Genomic DNA, 20,368 nt, shown 5'->3' with positions numbered 1-20,368 from the left:
TGTACACCTGAAATATATTATTGTATGTCGACTAATTGAAAAATAAAACATTATTTAAAAAAAGATTTAAAGGGGCTTAAACACCCTAAAGGGGAAAGAAAACATGGGGATAACAAGGGAAGAAAGCCAGCTTAGTCTGGGCCAGCACTGAAGAGATCATGAAACCCCTTGGCCGTGTCACCCTGGGCTATTCAGTTGTCCTTAAAGACTAAACATTTGGTTGTAGATAGCATAATTTTGGTTTCCTAGTTTAAGGCGAAGTGCATTACACTATTGCTATGGGTCTGAATGTGTTACCCTAAAATCCTTATTTTGAAGCTCTGATCCCCAGTGTGATGGTATTTGAAGATGGGACTTTAGGAACTTAATTAAATCATAAACATGGAGTCATCGTGATGGGGTCAGTGCCCTTATCAGAAGAGACTCAGAACTATCTCCCCACTCCCATATGAGGACACAGTGACAAAGTGACCGTCTGCAAACCAGAATGGTTCCACGGAGCCTGTGCACGCAACCACTGCACCCTTTTGCCTCCTGCATTAACGTCCCAGTTAAGTCACGGGACACTTTCATCATGACCATACAAACATCATCCTAGTTTTTATGTATCTCTTCTCTCCCCCACTACACACGAGGAGCTCAAGTATAGGAAATGTCACATTACTCATGCATTTGTGTTCTCACTCCCTGGCACTCAAAAATGGTGGAAAGAGAAACGCAGATCTTCATGGGTTCCCACTCACTATACATTTCTTTTCCTAATCTAGGAATAAAGTTTTTACAGTCTTTAAACATCAAATTATTCCCAATTACAAAAAAATGTTAAAAATTGTAAAGGCACATGCTTGCTTGGTTCAAAACAATTATATATGCTTATATTGGGGGGAGAAATCCAAAAATTCATAAGCCTGTTGATCTAAATAGTTGATGTATCTGTGGTTTAGGATTCTGTGGTTACTATCCTTCAGAAACGATATGCCAACATACCACAGTGGGGAACTGGAACACGGCTTACTACACATTGCAGATGTCTTAGAAATAAACTCCCGGATGACAGTTTAAGAGACCCTAGCAACCCTGTCATCGGCTGGTTCCCCATGCCTAACAGGAATGGCTCAGGGTCCAGCAGAGCTCTTCACAAATCCCTCAGTAGTGCTCAGAACCTCGCCCACACCAGTACCGCTCCACTTTTAAATGCTTGGCCAATGCAGGTTCCAGGTAATATTTCCTTTCACAAATGGCTTCTACAGAGAAGGAAAAGTTAAAAACTCACTGAACTAGTCCAAGCTCCTCCCCGCTGCGGTTACATTTTTATAAGTAACAAAACCACCTTTTAGATTTCCCAACTTGCTTGAAAATAAAACACGGCTAGCCATGCACAGAGCACACCCCCATCGAAAAACGAAACTCATGCTGGAGGTTAAAGCAAACAGCAAGATGGACTTCCACAGAACAAGGATGGCTGACTCCCTCCATGCTAGCTAACGAGGAATCGACATCGCGACTGGAACAAACTGCATCTAGGTCCACTGGAGGGCTCCAGGGCAGAGCTGGAGGTCCCAGTGAAGCAGCGGGCAGAGCTTCAGAACTCAGAATTCAACCCCAGGGACTCTAGCTAAGGATCAGCAGCTACGGAGCCATAATGAGAAATGCTCAAACCACGGTCCGTGGGTTGGAAAAGACACAATCCCAGCAGCACCTCCCCGGTTACCCAGTTGGGGATCACGCCCTTCACCGGCAGTGCGCTGCTTCACCGCAAGAAGGACTCTCAGCACCGGGCAACGGGCTAGGCTAACTGCTGAAACCACCATCCTCCTGAGACACAGTTAAAAATCAGCAAATACGGTGGCCTCTTTAGAAAATGGAGTGAAAACACGCTTCCACATGACAAAGCAAGGGAAGAAACTTTTCCCCTAAAGCAATACAATAAAATAACACAATTAGTCCCGAATGTGCAAGAAAATCCTATTAGAGATGTACACGTGGGGAACTAGTATGAGCCCACTTGGTTCTAAGTAAAAACACACCATCCCATCACAGCAGTGGGGGGGCGGGGGGGCTCTAAAGCATCCCTGTGGTGAGATGGGTTAAGGGAAGGCGCAGGTTGTTCCGAACCTGTGCAAACTCCTGGGAGAACCAGAACTCGGATTTCTACTCACTCGGCTTTGGTCCAAGAACTGGAGTGCTGGTCGCAAAGCAACTAACGGCTAAATAGTGAAGGTAACAGCAGTCGAGGAACATGATGCTTTAAAAAATAATTTGTAAGGAAATAAGAATACAAAGAAGCCACATTTACACTGTACAAATGCAGATTTATTTTTCTTCCCTTCAACCATAGTATGAAAACGGTTGTAAGTTGTTAGGAAACCAGCTTATATACAAAGGATTTCTGCAATTATGCTTTTCTTCAAAAAACAACTTATAAAAAATAATAAACATTTAAAAATTCAAGTCCTTTAAGTAGTTTATACTTCCGAATGTTAAAACTCCATGTGTTTCCTAAAATATAGTACAATTAAAAAGAAAAACGCATAAAGTGACACTGATTTGAATTCCACAGGATCCCTGACAATTAAAAATATGTTCTTCCCTATAAAGTAAATTTGTTCTTCACAGGCAAAACAATAAAGTGTGTTTCTCTGATTAATTCATTGAGATTTATTGTACTCTCCTGCTCATGTTGACAGAAGACCAACGGTAATTTATAGTTTCTTCAAATAAGTTAACAAAACATATCCAAAATGTTAATCACCACATGCATGATTCTGGGAGAGTGACAACATCTATATATACGCCCCTCCAAAAAAAAGACATTTCACCAATTAACAAGAGCCAATGTGGCCCATGATTCCCTGGGGCAAGTCTTCTTCAAGAAGAGATGGCAGTTTTCCCTTGGTCCTGCTAAGGCTATTTCTGAGTGGGTTTTATCTTCCCCCCCCCCAGGAAGTAAATGACCCCAGGGTAAAAGTCAAGAAATGTAGTGTTTGGCCTGGTGATTTTGGAAAGTTGATGAAAACTGCAGCAACTCTGACAATTGATCCAGTTGAATTTGCCCAGTAAGGTGAGAAGATCACCTCTGAGTGTGCATACAAACACGATGGGAGAGGATTACATTCATTTCTAATCACTCTAGGGCTCGATAACATGATTGGTCTAAGGGTTTAACAGGCCACTAGCTAGATAGGTTAGTAATGTGAGAAACAGAAATCATATCCCACATAAACAGATACACTGTAGCCAGAGGCATGTCTGTCTGTCTGTGTGGGAGCTAAAAGAGCAGGAACCTCTCTTCGTTAATGGCAATACAATAAAAGCTAAACTAAATGGGTGCAAGTTTAACTACACCACCATTTAATTGCTAAAAATGTTTCAAACATTTGTTAGGAATTTCATAGTCCACAGACTCCAAAAAGAAAATTACCACATTTCTCACCTGAGTTGAGTCATTTTTAAGCACCCCTTGTAATTATACCTGTTTGGGTGGGGTAGCAGGGTGGGACGGTGTGAGGAGGAGGTGCAAAAAAAAAAAAAAAAATCTTGATATAATAGGGGCATTTTCTTCCTCAAGTTTTCCAAATAGTTCACATTCTCTTTGCCCCTGGATAATATGAGCTATAGAGTGGCTGACTATAAAAAAGTTCCTTCCACAGACCCGTGAAGTTCAAGGTCTCCTCAAGTTTTTAACCAATGAGCAGTGGAAATGGTGTTTTGCAGATACAAGTTCCTGAGGCTTCCTTTTTCAGTTCATCCTCCACATTTCACATGGCCTGTAAGAAACCTAACAAAACAGAGAATCAAACAAATTCAGGGATTCATTGTTGGGGATAAAAGAGGCATGCTTTAAAATAAAATCACTTGTCCATTTCAAAAAGGAACTCCTGGAAGTTGCTGCGTTTTCCTGAACTTCAGAGAAGCCATTCCGATTTAAAGGCTATTGTTAGAAGACACTAAAACGTGCAGCCAATTAACTGGGTACTTTGACTATAAAAGGGTATAAAATACTGGTAAATTGGGGGGAGGGGTAGCTTGTTTGTCTTTAACTCATAGATTTTTTTTTTCCTATTTAATGAAGGGCTTGGACTAATAAGTTTTATGATCTCTTTACTACTAAAATATGTCACAAACCCTTTTCTATTTCTAATGTATCAGCAAGTTAAGTGTCAGTGAGGTCAGGGGCAGATAAAAACAAACAAACAAAATAACTCATTACCAAGGGTTTGAGATTTTTCTGAGCCTTCCTTTGACGGAAGACACTGTGATTCTTTGGTTATCACAGCACAGTGACCGCTGTTGTCAACTGGCAGAAGCACCTACATGCAAATAAGCAGATTTCCACACGTGCACCTCAGTCATTTGCATAACTTCAACATAGCCAAGAATAAGAATCAAAAATTGTACATTGAAACCAGCTATTCTAATTGCTTGAGGCCTCTGCATCCAATGTCTACAGGGTGAGTTCAGAATCCGTCCACGGTGTCTGAAAGCTTCCTGATAGATCACCGAATGCTTTTACTTTTCATATAAACTTCTGGGGCTTTTACACATTTACATCCTTTTTGGAATAAAAAGTCCAAATAGCACTCCAAACAAAAGCTTTTCTCTTGATATTACTGAGGGTTCCGAGATGTAACACTGCATCTGTTAACTACAGTAACGATATATAATCATCAAAGTTTTGAATTGGTTTGACCTCGGGTATAACAATGTGCTAAATCAAACCACAAAAGAAGTGCTTAGAAACAAAGGAAGGAACCCTGTGGTTTTCTGGACTGAGACGAGAAACACTCCCTGTAGCCTCACTGGGATCCGCTTTTTCCCCTTCCCCTCTTTGCCACTTGAGGTTCGCTGGTGCCACCCAGTGGCCTCTCCGAGCACTGCTTCAATATCACAGACGGCGCAGCAGGCTCAATGCCACCACTGTGTTTCCCCGGAAGTAAGACCTAGCTGGACCATCAGCTCTAATGCATCTTTTGGAGCAAAACTTAATATAAGACCCAGTCTTATTTTACTATTTCACTATAAGACTGGGTACAATATAAGACCCGGTCTTCTATTAATTTTTGCTCCAAAAGATGCATTAGAGCTGATGGTCCAGCTAGGTCTTACTTTCGGGGAAACACGGTAGTTGTCTCAAGTACCACGACATTCGTATCTGAGCCTTACTACCTGCCTGAAGCTTTGCATGTGTAACCTCTTTACGTTCTCACAAGAGACCCAGGACACAGAAGTTTTTGCATCCATCTGACAGATGGGAACAGAGAGGCTTGAAGTTAGGTGAAGAATGTGCTTAGTCACAAAGCTAGCCAACACGTGAGCAGGGATCTGAACCCTTCCTCTGACTCCAGGCACAAATCATCATTACTTAGCTCACAGCACTTCACGTACTTACTGCTACATCTGCGTACTTATCTGAACCCAAGCTTATACATAACCAAGCAACACAATCTACAGACATTTGCTCTTCACCAACATACAGCTTGATTCCAAGTAAATGACAAAGATAATTTCCTGCTCACCTTCCAGCACAGCTTGGATTTCAGCGGAGACGCTTTTCAGGCAGTTATATAACTTCTGGACTGTGGCATTACTCTGCTCCTTTTCTTGCCACTTCTTCAGCATCCTAAACTTACAGGCTGTATCAGTTTCCTTCTTCTCCCGGATAGTATCAATATCGCTAATATCCAACTCCAGGTTGACAAGGGCAACTTTTATCCACTCCTTCCCCAACGTCTCAGCAAGGGTAATCAACTGGGGGTCTGTTAAAGGGGTCTTCGCTCCATCTAAAAGCAAATGAGGAATTCAGTAGCTCTTCTCAACACTTCAGTCATTAATAGCAACTTACAATGAACATGGATTCTGCTTCTATTAAAAAGGATACTATGATTTATGTAACTGTTACTACTTTTAAAATATTTTTAAATGCCAAAAAAAATCCCTGCTTTCCAAAACATCTTAAGGATGGCGAGGGGGCGGGGGACTATTTTATATAATTAGCATTAAACTGGGGTATAATGTTCACAACGATAATTCAGGGATGAGACTGGGCAGCACAGATTAGACTGGAATTAAAAAATTCAGACACCAAAAAATAATTTATGTGACTCAAAAGGCGAAAGGCATAGCTTTGCCCTTGCCCACCTCTGCATGTCTACCTAAATGTTAGCACCGCTAAAGTAGGCGGCAGGAGATCTGAACTGCAGTCTCCATTGTGCCATCTCCTAGCTTTAGAGGAAAAGCACATTGCACAGAAAAGTCAGGTATCTGTAATACCTGTTGACCTCTAAGAAAGTGTCATAATCTTGGAAGGGCATATATTTTCCAACGCAAACAACTGTCCCCATAAAAAAACATTAGCCCTATCATTAAACTAGATTTTCAACAATCACTTTTATTAGCTGGTTGTGCTCTGGTGTGGGTGCGCTAGCTGGCTGCAGTTTCTTCAGGTAAAGATCCTCAAGGCGTTACAAATACTGGAGGGGACATTAGAAGGGAGTGAGACGTGAGAAGACTTCCTGCCCCTTCTCCAGGACTGCAGCACCTCTGCTCATCCAAAGCCAACAATGTATTAATGTGAATCTAACGTGTACTCGGACCATTCCCCACCTCGGTTTCCTCTCCAACTTTCTAGACTCAAGAATGGGTTCTGGAAGATGGCCTGCGCCCTCTAGTGGTTTCCTGATACACAGCCGTTCTCTCCTTGCTCTCAAAACCTACTGCCAAGGAAAACTGTGCAGGGAACCTATTAAAAATGCAAGTTCTCAAGACTATCCCAAAACCCACTGTATCAGTCTCTGAGCTGAAATTTTAACAAGATCTCAAAGTGATTCTGTTCAAGTTGAGCGCTGACCATATTTTGAAAAGCAACAGAGTGGGGGATCAAATATATGGTGATAGAAGGAGAACTGACTCTGGGTGGTGAACACACAATGGGATTTATAGATGATGTAATACAGAATTGTACACCTGAAATCTATGTAATTTTACTAACAAATGTCACCCCAATAAATAAATAAATAAATAAATAAATAAATAAATAAATAAATAAAAAGAAAAGCAACAGAGTGATATACCGAGTCTGAAACTACAAGGCTAGTGACTGGCTATCTCAAAGAATGCTGTGGAAATACCTAAACAAAAATAAAGCTGTATTAATTTGTTTATTGTGATCCCATATTGTCAACTCCAAAAAGACTTAATCTTTCTAAGTGTGTTTGATAATTTTAATTCTATTTCTAGCTACTTGGTATTGGCGCTAATTTTAAGTAGCCAAATAATTGCATGAAATAAGAAAAATTTGTTCTATACATCAATTTAATATAAAATTGTGTCCCATTCAGTTATAAGATGAGTAAGTTCTTAGGATCTAATGTACAGCATGGTGATTACAGCTAATAATACTGTATCATATACTTAAAATTTGCTAAGAGTAGATCTTAAGTGTTCTCATCAGCAAAAAAAAAAATAGTAACTATGTGAGGTGATAGATACGTTTGTTAATTAACTTGATTGGTATTTACAATTTCACAATGTATATATACCAAATCATCATGGTGTACTTTAAGTATATACAATTTCATCTGTCAATTATATCTCATTAGAAGTAAAAACAATTGTATCCCAACTTAGTTACGTCTAAAAAATAATTCCAGAGCCTCATTTATTTTGTTGACTTAATAACAAACATTTCTATAGTGATATACAGTAAAATCACACGTCATCCTCAAAGCCTCCTGCTCTATAAAGTGAAGAATACCTTATTTCACTTTAAAGAGTTTATCTGCTTATAGAGATTCATACCTTCTTACAATAATAGTAAAAGATATTTCGATGAAAAGGTTAATTTGGAGACTTACATGAGATCCCTAAAAGCTTGAAACCTTGTCTCATATAATTTGTGCCTGGATTTTTAAACTTAGATTTGTGAATTCTTGCTGGACTTGCATTTTCTTTTTTTAAAACTTTTATTTATCTGTGTTTTTCCAGGACCCATCAGCTCCAAGTCAAGTAGTTGTTTCAATCTAGTTGTGGAGGGCGCAGCTCACAGTGGCCCATGTGGGGATCGAACCGGCAACCTTGTTGTTAAGAGTACCGCGCTCTAACCCACTGAGCTAACCCGCCGCCCCTGTACTTGCATTTTGAGCTACACACTCCATCTTCTGGCTCCCTAGAGTACTGTACATGTTTTAAATCTCTTACTGTATTTTCACAACTATAGAGCCTCGGTCTCTGCCATTTAATTGAAAGAAACTGAACTCTGCCTCCAATACCTGAGCTGGAGGTGCCCCACCTGGATTTAAGCTAAGAACTGAGAAGTCAATGAATGCACACAGGGGCAGGCATGTGGACACGGACAGTCATTCACTCAGTCAGCGTTCATTATCGTCTACATAAAGGCTCCATGCTCAGCGCTATGGGAAAGGTAAAGATGGACCAGTTATGACCCTACCTTTAAGGACTGCAAGGGACCCCCCCCCCCCATCCTTCAATGCTATTAGGACTGAGTGAAGTGTTGGAGGGGGAATCAAGCTGGAAAAGTAGGCCGGGGCAGGCCAAGGAGGACTCTTACACATGCCTGGAGCACAGGGAGGAGGTACGTAGGAGGGCAGGACAACTGGGATGTGGTTCTAGAAAGACCGACCAAAGAGCACGTGTGCTGGATGAACGTCATCGGGGAGACCGGGAAAAGGATTTGCAGCCACTAATGACACTGTTACAAACCTGAGGTGTCCACCTTCATTCTTTTATCACAGACCTCCTCAGCAGGTAGGGTGCTGCTCAGTTTCCGTCGCCTCTTACCTTAAATAAATCAACCAAATCAATCAACAAATTTATGTTTATTGTTTTCTGGTCTCCACTATCTTTATTGTTAAGTTTTTATTAATCCATCACGTTTATTACTTTCTAGCGACCTTCAGTCTGGATTTCCTTTTTAAATCACCATTCAGGTAGAAACACACTGAAAATGGGATTCTAAGGTGATTCGGCAGATTAAGGGCGTGACAGAGCACTTACCGGATTCTTAACAAGACCACCTTTGCGCAGCAACGTAGAAATCACAGCGGAGGGAAGGAATACAAAAGTGAGTTAAAATTTGTTTCGTGTCTAGTTACAAGCACTTACCACTTGTGCTGCTTTTTGAAATGTTCCGACTCTGCTCCTGCTGAACCCAGTCACCTGTTCAAGTACAATGAGCATCAGTTAGAAGAAGTGGCATGAAATTGAATTCAAGAAATCAGTGTGTGAAAAGTGTGCGAAGCTCCAGAGTCTTCGCTACCTCTCGGAAGTGCAAATACGGGTTTGGGGTTTAACTTTAGGTATGTAGGCACATGCACTAGGCTAGACTTTTTGAGATAAATAACAAGTACTCCTTCCAACAGGTCTTGTCGGGAAAGTGTTTCCCAAACATAAGTCCTCTGCACACCACTGTCATGACTTTTGTCACAACCATATGCCAGGTGAAATGTTCTTTACTTAGTGGTTCTTTAAATCTATAGCTACTACACAGAGAACAACACTGGCGTCAATCGCCATATGGACAAGGGAGACATAAAAGTAAGCACCTTTTTAAATATATCTATATGTACTCCACCCAAAACAGCCTCCTATGTTTTCATTCTGTATTTTGGAAAACATTGTGCTTGAGGTTCCTTCTGGACACGTCACTGTGATTCAACACCACCTTCCTTCCTCGTGTGAAATTTAGCCCCGGCTCTACGAGGCACCTACGTCTCACACAGGTCTTCTCTAAGTCCCTTTAGTGAAGGTCCCTTAAGGTTGATGACTAATCTCACTGAACCATTAGCTTAGGCCAAAAATAAATGAATAAATATGGAGACCAGAAACATCTTACAATGCAGAGTACTAGTAAAGAAGTTGTTAAAAAAAAATCAAACATAGCAAGAAGTCTTATGAAGTGGTCTTTAAAACTGCCAAGCGACTTGTTTTTAGTCCAGAAGAACATCTGCTAGGCAGGTTGCTACATGTTAAATACCTCTATTACTAGAGCCTTCGTGGTGACTGAAAAGGAACATCTTTCAAGTTCATTTTATTTGAACAAATTAATGAACACCAAGAAGAACAATACAATCCACAACACAGAGTCCCAGCTAGATTCTTTACAAGTAAATAATTTTAGCTTGGATAAAAGTGCTTGTTTCAAACTGGCTAATTTTAAGGGTATAAGGTTGGGAATAAGAACCAATCATATCTAAAAGGTTCATGCTTAAACTAGGACTGAGAATTCCAAAATAATTAGATCAGGTTTTGTTTCTAGAGTATAAAGACATGACAGGAAAACCAGACTACAGACATAACCCAATGGATACAAAAGAAACGAGCTGAAAAAGTGTTCAAATGTTGTTCAGAAGATAAAGAGATTTTCAGAGCACTTAACAAATCCTCCATGTTACAGCATTTGTGCAGCAAAATAAAAATTCTGGAGGACAAAAGGAATGAAAGAGTGGGTTACAACTCCTTCAACATCCAGTTACTGGCACTTACCACTCGAGCTGCTTTTCGGAATCATACTGTAGTCAACGCTGCACTATGTGTGACACTGGGAACCAGTTAAGGTAGCATAATCCAAAATGCAACTGATGCAAAAATAATTTCTACTACAAATATGTGGCACTGGCAGGAGCGACCTCAGTGCCATTTGCAGATGAGGATACTGCAGCCACACGCGGACGCGGGTGAGAGACTGGTCCCCACTCCCATACGGAGCTGGTTAATTCCAGGGCTGGAACTAGAGTCCATACAACCTCACTCCCAACCCAATGCTTCTGTCTCCCTCTGGCTCCAAAATGTGATCACTGTACACATGTCTGTTATTCGATAAACTTCCTTCAAGTAGAATTGCAGGTCAAACTCAGATCTGCCTGAGGAGCAGGATGGGGGCACAGCTACCTGGTGTCCCCTGAGACTCCTCTCTCCACAGGGGGGCCCCTCCTACCTCTCTCAGAGCAGGAGAGAATGTTAAAGAGGGGCTTGTGAGAGGGCTTCCCAGCACCAAAATGCTAAACAGGGAGAATGCAGTACGACTATAATCAGAGACAGAGGGAGCTACCAGCTGAAGACCCAAGAGGCAGAATCAGGCAAATGAGACATGTAATCAGCCAAAATACAGACTTAAATCCAGGTCACGGAAGAGACTTTGTCACAATACCCCTAATTCACATGAAAATATCTGAGATCCAAACCTCAGAATGGTAAGGGGGAAAACACAATTCTACGGGCCAGACCCACCCACCGTGTGAAGCCTGCCTGCGTGCCTGCACCACCCACTGACCTCCAGCGATCTGCATGTGGGTAACTGAGAACCAGAGCTGCACTTCTGCTCGAGGAGCTGGGGCCTCTGTTTCTCTTCATCAGATTTTTAAATGTTATGATGATAGGACAGACCATTACTCTATTTGCTTACCCATCCCCACCGCCCCACAAACCAGTTTTCGTTCAAGAAACAAAACACTTACATTCTCTCAGTTTCGCTTTCCATACAATTTCATCGGAATCCATTTCAACCAACAGTAATTTAAACTCCACTGGTTGCTCTAAATACACTTCAATATAACTTTTCAATTTTAAAAGTGAACCATCCACAAATTCAATTTCCTTAAAAAAAAAAAAAAGTGATTTTTTTTTTTTAAATGGAAAAGTTGCATTAATTGACAACATAAATATCAAATAAAGAGTGATGACAATTAGGAGGGTTAGTGCTCACTTGAATGCTCACTGACGGTTGGACCATGGAAATCTCATTCCTTAATCACACACCCTCTTATCCTCTTGCTTCTGGCCCCTCCTACTCCAACTTCCTTTTCTGCTTCATTGAGGCTTCCAGTCCCTTGGCCCCATTTTCCAATAGCTTAACTTTCCAGCCCTTTCCTGATTTCAATGTTTCATATTCCCAAATGAGAATGTGTGCTCACCCTTTCCTAAGTGTTTATACACTTCCTCACCATCTTGTGCTTAGATCATTCGACAATCTGGAACAGATTCAACAACATTTGTAGGACAATGCTGGGTGTTTTATGCACTCATTGAACGTGGCGCCACCTTCCCCCAACAAATCTTTTGTTTTGTTTTGTTTTGTTTTTGACTATTTTATGGATAAAGAATCTCAGAGATGTGAATTAACTTGCCCAAGTCCACATCTACGAAGTGGTAGGACTGATTGTGAACCCACACCTTCCGACTCCAGAGTGTGAGCTCTGAACCACCACACACACTGCCTCCTGCCTTCCACCTCCTCTGCTCCTCTCCTGACTGGCTAGCAAACCTGAAGGAAGAAACGCATTTTTAAAAAACACAGGCATACCTCAGTTTATTGCGCTTTGCTTTACTGTGCTACGTGGATCTTACCGTTTTTCTAAGTTGAGGTTTGTGGCAATCCTACATGAAATCTATCAGCACCACTTTTCTAGTGGCATTTGCTCATTTCACATCTCTGACACATTTTGATAATTCCCTCAATATTTCAGACTTTTTCATTATTATATTTGTAATGATGATCTGTGATCAGCGATCTTTATTGTTACTTTTGTAATTGTTTCGGGGCGTCATGAACCATGCCCATACAACAGCTTAATCGATAAACATTGTGTGTGTTCTGACTGCTCCACAGACTGACCGTTCATTCCCCCGTCTCCTTCCCCCGTTCGGGCCTCCCGATTCCCTGAGACACAATAATGTTAAAATCAGCCCAATCAATGGCTCCATGAGTTCAAGTGAAAAGAACAGTCATACATCTCTCACTTTAAATCACAAGCTAGAACTCCTTAAGCTTAGTGAGGAAGGAGTGTCAAATGCTGAGACAGACCAAAAGGCCTCTAACGCCAAACAGTTAGCCTAATCCAAAGCAAGTCCCTAACTCTCATCAATTCTATGAGGCTGAGAGAGGTGAGGAAGCTGCAGAAGACAAGTCTGAAGCTAGCAGGGGTTTAAAGAAAGAAGCCGTCTCCATAATATAAATGTGCAAGGTAAAACAGCACATGCTGCTGTAGAAGCTGCAGCAAGGTATCCAGAAGATTCAGCTAAATGATAAATGAAGGTGGCTGCCCTAAACAAAAGATTTTCAGTGTCGCTGAAACAAGCTTATACTGGAAGGTGCCATCTAGGACTTTCATGGCTAGAGAGGAGAAGTCAATGCCTGGCTTCAAAGCATAGGCTGACTCTCTTGTTAGGGACTAATGCAGCTGGTGATTTTAAGTTGAAGTCAATGCTCTTTTACCACCTTCCAAAAATCCTAAAGCCATTAAGAATCATGCTAAATCTACTCTGACTATGCTCTAGGAACAATAAAGCCATATGACAACACATGGCTTACTGAATATTTTAAGTCCACTGTTGAGACCTACTGCTCAGCAAAAAGATGCCTTTCAAGCTACTACTGCTCCCTTACAACGCACCTGGTCAGCCAAGGGCTCTGACGGAGATGTCTAACGAGATTACTGTGTCCATGCCTGCTAAGACAACATCCATTCTGCAGCCCATGGACCAAGGACTAATTTACTTTCCAAGTCTTATTATTTAAAAAATACATTTCCTAAGGCTAGAGCTGCCATAGATAGTGGTTCCTCTGATGGATGTGGGCAAAGTCCATTGAAAATGTTCTGGAAAGGATACACCATTCTAGATGCCATTAAGAGCATTTGCAATTCATGGAAAGAAGTCAAGTATCAACATTAACAGGAGTTTGGAAGAAGTTGATTCTTCCAACCCTCAGAGTCGTGGGTGACTCTGAGGTGTGCAAGACGTCAGTGAGGAAGTAACTGGAGACGTGGGGGAAACAGCAAGAGAACTAGCACCAAAAGTAGGGCCTAAATATGTGACTGAATGGCTACAATCTCAGGATAAAACTTTAACCGATGAGGAGTTGTTTCTTATGGATGAGCAAAAACGTGGTTTCTTGAGATGGAATCCACTGGTGAAGATGCTGTGAAGATTGTTCAAATGACAAAAAAGGGATTTAGGATATTACATAGCTTAGTTGATAAAGCAGTGGCAGGGTTTGAGAGGATTGTCTCCAATTTTGAAGACGTTCCACTGTGGGTAAAATGCTATCAAACAGCCCTGCATGCTACAGAAAAATTGTTTGTAAAAAGAAGAGTCCATCAATGGGGCAAATTTCATTGTTGTCTTATTTTAAGAAATTGCCACAGCCACCCCAGCCTTCAGAAACCACCACCCTAATCAGTCAGCAGCCGTCAACACTGAGGCAAGACTTTCCACCAACAAAAGTTGCCATTCACTGATGGTTCAGATGATGGTTAGCATTTTTTAGCCAAGAAAGTATTTTGTAATTACAGTATACGTTTTGTTTTTTTAGACATAATGCTACTGCACATGTAACAGGCTACGGTACGGCGTAAACATAACTTTTATATGCACTGGGAAACCAACCAATTTGTGACTCACTTTATCATGATATTCACTTTATTGTGGAACCTTGGACCCGCAATGTCTCCAAGGTCTGCCTGTGTATCGCTGAACTGTACTAGGCATCGCCAGTATAAATCAATGGCCTTCACCAGTCCCTCTCCTTTTCCATTCCAAATCACTAGCATTATCCTCTCAACCTTCAAAGAGTCACCAGGGCCTATAAAGCCTAGACAACATCTACACTGGCCCCACTCTTCCCAAAGTCCTCCACTTTCCAGTTTCCCAGAAGCCATCTCAGTGCCTTGAGCCCAGCTACACATTCCCAAGACCTCACTTAGGCCCTGCAGTTCCTTCTTCCAGGAGCGTTCATCTCTTCCAGTGGATTCTCTCACCCTTCACACCCAAAACAAATGTCACCACACGGAAAGCCTCCCTGAAAAACCACCGCACTTTGGACCCCCCTCGATGGAAATACCACATTATTATATTAAAACTATTTCTTTACAGGACTATAATATTTCTCCCTTTATGCTGGCATCTTTGGAGGGAAAAGATCATGACTTACTTATTTTTTAATTCTTAGGATAATATTCCAGACTGACTTGTTATAGGCACTATTTATTGGTAAATGTCAGTTAAACAAATCATTAATGGTATAAAACCAGTAAGAACACATTGGATTTACATAGTTTTACAAACTTCAGAGCGCCCCCAAACCATTACCTCATATGATCCTTAGAGCAATCCTGGGAGATTATTTCCATTTTAAAGGCCCCAAATTTGGTGAAGAGAGAGCACACAATTAAAGTCCTCTAGCCACCAACATCTTTATATGAAAGAATTCTTGCAACCATCTCGGTCTCTTCCTGGTCACATTCACCCATTCAGTACGTCCTGTTCCCTCTCCTATTGGCTTTTAACCTTGGCAGCACATTCCAGTCACCTTGGAGCTTTAACAAGCCCAATGCCCTGGCCATTCCCGGAACAATTAAGTGAGTATTTCTAGAGGTTGAGATCCCAACCACAGACTTCTTTAAAGCACCTCAGGGAATTCCATTAGGCAGCAAAGGCCAACAATCACTGTTCTAGGCAAACACTTCAAATCCATTCCCACCTCCCAGACAAGGCTGCAGTTTGCTTCTTGTGCCTGCTTTGCACAACTTTCCTCAGCAGCACTGTTGTTAAGGCTCAAATGGTACTGGGTTTGGACGAGACCCTTTGAAAGGGAACAGGTCAGTCTGCGTGCAAAACTTAAGGCTAATCAAACAGATCGCTTCTACGTAGGGCACTAAGACCCTAATACTGTAATAAAATAATGCAACATGAACCACTACAATTAGCTCTCTCTTGCTCCACATTTTAATATAATGGAATGAAAACATGTTTTCAACTTTTCATATGCTATAAGAAACAAACAAACAAACAAACAGAATGAGGTATACAAAAGGAATTTCCACACAGATGTCTAGATAAGCTATGGTACACATTCGGAGCACATAATGAAAATAGGTTTTAAAAATAACTTAGTCATTTCCGAGAAACCAAAATCACTTACAAACGCCATGGTGTATACAGTGAATAGTTTAAATCTAAATGAGAGTATGTTCCCCTTACTGTTCTTCAAATGCCTTCCAGTAAGAAAAGCTGAATATCCCTTGTTAGCAATTCCTTTCCATGAACCTTTAATGCTCTGTGACTTAAAATTAAACGTAAGTTTTTTTATTCCTTTGAAGCTAACACTGTTTGAAGAATTTAATAAAATATTCAGGAATGTTTCAAACCTTTCATAAAGGAATGTGATTAGCTAGTCTATTTTTGCAATGGTTGCAGATAATTCTGAAATTCAATAAGCTACAAGATTAGCAAAGCAGCTGTTTTTTTTTTATAAATAGGAAATTAAAAAATGAGAACAAAATGCATCATTTTTAAACTTTCAAAATACCATATATCTAAGAAATATACATCCCTGCTCCTACTCCAAGTGGATTTTTAAAATCTATACCTCTGGGGTAATATCAGCTTCTGGTTCACTGATCAGCTTGTATCTCTTCCCATTCTGCAGTAACTTCTGGCAAACAGGAGGCTTGTCGATTTTCATGAATTTCTTAGAGGAGTGCTTTACAGACTTGGAAATATCCTAAGGATGAAAACAGGTTTTGGTTTTGAAATTCATCAGCAACAACTGTAAGAACTGTAAGCATCCAAGCGGTGCAGTGCCAGCCTGCATTATCTGCATTCCCTCCTACAAAATGACAGCAATGGAGCAACTGTCACAGTGCTCTAAAGAAACACCACAGAAGCCGCAGTGCCTTCCATCTGCACTGCAGCCTCCTACATCTCCAAACGTCTTTCCAGCCAAAAGCAACACATACGACCTGGGTGGCACCAACAGTTTGCTCCTGAAGGACTTGAGAAAATAAAAGGAGCACCAGCATTATACATTTGTACTAATTACAGGCCCGTCATGGGAACAGAAAACAACTATTTTATCAGACTCAGTTCCAGTTGACTCAGTGTTTGTTTCTACCTAGCACTTTATATGTTTCCATCCTTATTTTCATACGTGTCCCCCTGACATGGCCTTAGAGGGGACACTGATTTTATATGCATTGTGTGTATGCCCCAAAGAGGTTAAAGTAACCTTTGACCCTTGTTCTCTTGGTAAAGCAGCTACACAGCTGACATGAAATTTAGGTTTCCTGAAGGCAAAGTTCAAGGAAATGTTTTCCTGTACGGGAAAAAAAATCAATCCAAGAAGAAGAGTATAAGCATAAAAAACCCACCAGGAAGGACTTCCTGCCTGAGCCAGGCATGCTCCCTATTGTCTAGTGACATTCTCCTCTACCTCTGCTGATACCATCAGCTCCTTAGCCCAGCTCCCCAGCAAGCACGGATAATGCCAATTTACTTTTCAAAAATAAAAAGTTCAAAACATACATACATATAAAGTTCACTAAATAACAGTACTTATTCCAAAGCTATGCTAATTATATTTTAGATGGGATTGTTTTTATACCATTGGAAGACTAGCTTCCCAAGTTGAACATATTAACTTTAATGCGATTACAGGAAGTATATTTTACCTTCTTAGGAAGAAACTAAAAGCCTATCAGTTAATAAAGTTTTTAAACTTTCATAATATATATTGCTGATTATAATCACTATAACTTATTTTTAAAGACAAGTAAACGAACATGACAACCTAACGCATTGTGAGTAGTTTGATGTAAATTCCACAACTCAAATTATAACTCATCGATTTTTACCCTTTATTATAGATCTAATGCTTGTATTTTTAACTTACGTCAAACTCTGATCTCAAATCTCAAAGTACAGTTTTGAGTCACTGTTTTATGTCTTTACTTTGTTCATTTCAGTTCTCTAACCACCTCTAAGCCATTACAACTATACTGACCATGGCTAAAGGTATGAAAGGAGGTTCAATTACAACTATTCTAATTTATATAGGAGTTCAGAAAATGGGCTAAATATCACAGCCTTATTCTACATTCTGGAAAACTGAACCATGATGAATCCAAACCCCAAGAAGAATATCCAAATCCCCCTCTCCTTCCCTCAAGTACAATAGGTGAATCATGAAGATTTGCTGCTACAAAACACAGAAGGCTGAACGCATGAACCACAGGTCAATTTTTATCCAAACCATTGTCCTGAATGAAATGAGTTAACCTGGGAGGCCCATCTTATCTGAGGAGCTTTAGGCCAAGGAGAAATCTCACGTCAGTCACCCTACATTTGACCCAAAGACCTCAGACGTCTCCCCAGTGTTTTTCAGAGCACGTGTTTCTCACACTCTAAAGTGTGGACGGCTCCCCTGGGAATCCTGTCAAGTGCAGGCTCTGATCCTACATGTCGGGAGTGGGACTGAGGTTGGGCTAAAATTGTAAGAAGCTCCCCACTGATGCCAATGGTCCTGGTCCCCGGACCACACTTTAAGTAGCAATGCAGCAGAAGACAGCTGGCCTCGGCTGTCCGTGAGGCAACCATCTCCAAGCCAGGCCTACTTGCCTGGGCCAACCTCATCCCTGGAGAGCTATTTCCCATCTGTTGTCTTCTCGATGCTGTTTACATGTATAGACAACCATGCTCCACGGATCTGAGGACTCGGCACACACCTAGGCGCTGACCTGATAGTCACTGTAGCTAAGCGCCAAGTTAGACCCAGGCTGTGGGGCTATTTAACAGGGACAGGGCCTGCCCCTAAACATGGTGCAATGTTTGAACACAAAGTAGTCAACATCTACCATTCATTTTTATTGGCTTTACCTTGATGAAGGACTCGTTATTGGTTGCTACGTACACGCGAAAAGACAAGGATGGATTCTGGTCAATGACTTTGTACAGAACCACAGCCCCGTGGTGGTATAACGTCTCTTCACTTTGAATAACAGGTCCCACAGGAGAGAGAGAGCTCACGTGCCATTTGACATGGGACGCAGAATGATCCACAGGATATTCTAATGAGGCCCCAGAAGGTTTGACATGTAAGACTTTGAATGTCATATTAACGTCATGGTCTGTTAAAACATGAAAGTGAATTAGTGTTCCAGGTGTTGTGTGGGTTACACAATACTCTCACACAGACACACATGCGCACAATTAAAATTTTAGCAAACAAGTACTTACGACCCAAGCAGAGGGAATGTGGCAATTGAATGGAGGTAAGACAGGTTGGGTCACATTTAACATCAAACAAGGGTCCCCCAACAGCCCAGGGCTTAACAACCAGGTCTGCGTATTTGCTCCAGGACAAAATGCAATACTTGATGTCAACTTTTCTGTTAACCTCAAATACCAGACCAGTTTCCGTGCACTCGTAAATTCCCTCCGTGTCCACCTTCAGTCTGCATTGGACAGATAAGAACACCTGTTCAGTCCTAATGTTTGGTTAGGAGGAGACTTCTTAAAATTATTTATGTTTTTAATTTCATTCAAAAACACTAAGGGAACTCTATAGCATTCTGAAGAAGCGTTACCAAAGAAAACACGTTACATAAAATGTGTGAAATTAGTTATGCTGTTTTGTGTTTCCCCTGCTTGGGGTTATTTTTATGCAGAAAATTAAATGACTGATCATATTAAGTCTCCTGTATTCAAAATTACTTACAAAAATTGTCCCCTGGAAAGAAGTCTGGGGGTCACTTTTTCATTGTTTTTCTGGAGAAAAAGTACACAGATACATAGATAAGTTAAATAATATAAAAGTGAATGTTTTCTTAAATAAAGCAAATTAGATAATCATATTTTATAATTAAAAGATACTTACATTTTCAGCTTTACAGTGTTCACAGTGAGGTTGAAGTTTAATAAATTCTAAATGACAGAAACAAAGTTTTACTTATCTGAATGTCCTTGGCGTTTTCAAATAAAATTTATAAAATAAATATACATGATATGCCCAGATTATAAAACTCAAAGGTGTATGCCCCTCAGCAATAATGATATTTAAAAGAATATTTTGGAAAACGTTTAAATTCATACCTGAATTCAAATGATCTGTGGGCAATTCTTTATCCTCCCATTCTTCAGCTGTAAAAGGTATCATCACACATGTACTGACACATGTCAATCACAGGGTAAATCACCTACTACTTAAACACACACCTTCAGCTTCACAATCAACAAGAACTTTAAACATACAGAGGGTGCCAAAAAAATGTATACATATTTTAAGAAAGGAAAACTATTAAAATTGTAATACTCATTATATATCGATAACAAAAGTCACATTTGACTTCTACAATTACAAGAGGTGCTCCAAGTGGTTACCATCAGCGTCCAGACACTTCTGATTACGAGGAACTACTGCTTGAGTAACGTTGACCAAAGTGTCCACTTGTATACATTTTCTTGGCACCCCTGGTATATTTAAACATCTCCATGAGTCGATTTAATGGCACATGACACATTACCATGTTTGTGAATACCACTGTTAAGTCTAACGCACGAAAATAAGTTTGAATGTGAC

At 40.6% G+C, this 20,368-nt stretch overlaps 1 protein-coding gene across 1 annotated transcript in view; it reads right to left on the bottom strand.

The window, feature by feature from the left end:
• Positions 1-2,294: 2,294 nt before the first annotated feature.
• The window catches only part of CARD8 (caspase recruitment domain family member 8), a gene marked incomplete at its 5' end in the record, with an annotated part of 38,067 nt that continues 19,993 nt past the window's right edge, over positions 2,295-20,368 (bottom strand). Inside the window, 11 exons of the mRNA XM_081079342.1 lie at positions 2,295-3,778; positions 5,517-5,780; positions 8,719-8,796; positions 9,121-9,174; positions 11,472-11,610; positions 16,382-16,516; positions 18,667-18,917; positions 19,027-19,244; positions 19,508-19,557; positions 19,667-19,713; positions 19,882-19,929. Coding sequence (XP_080935468.1) covers positions 3,759-3,778; positions 5,517-5,780; positions 8,719-8,796; positions 9,121-9,174; positions 11,472-11,610; positions 16,382-16,516; positions 18,667-18,917; positions 19,027-19,244; positions 19,508-19,557; positions 19,667-19,713; positions 19,882-19,929 — 1,304 coding nt within the window. The 3' untranslated portion in view covers positions 2,295-3,758. The remainder of the gene's footprint in view (positions 3,779-5,516; positions 5,781-8,718; positions 8,797-9,120; positions 9,175-11,471; positions 11,611-16,381; positions 16,517-18,666; positions 18,918-19,026; positions 19,245-19,507; positions 19,558-19,666; positions 19,714-19,881; positions 19,930-20,368) is intronic.

Source organism: Rhinolophus hipposideros (genome assembly GCF_964194185.1).
Source record: "Rhinolophus hipposideros genome assembly, chromosome: 2".
In the NCBI taxonomy this organism is placed as follows: domain Eukaryota; kingdom Metazoa; phylum Chordata; class Mammalia; order Chiroptera; family Rhinolophidae; genus Rhinolophus; species Rhinolophus hipposideros.
Note: the sequence above shows the minus strand (reverse complement) of the source record. Positions and strands in the feature narration are given on the sequence as shown.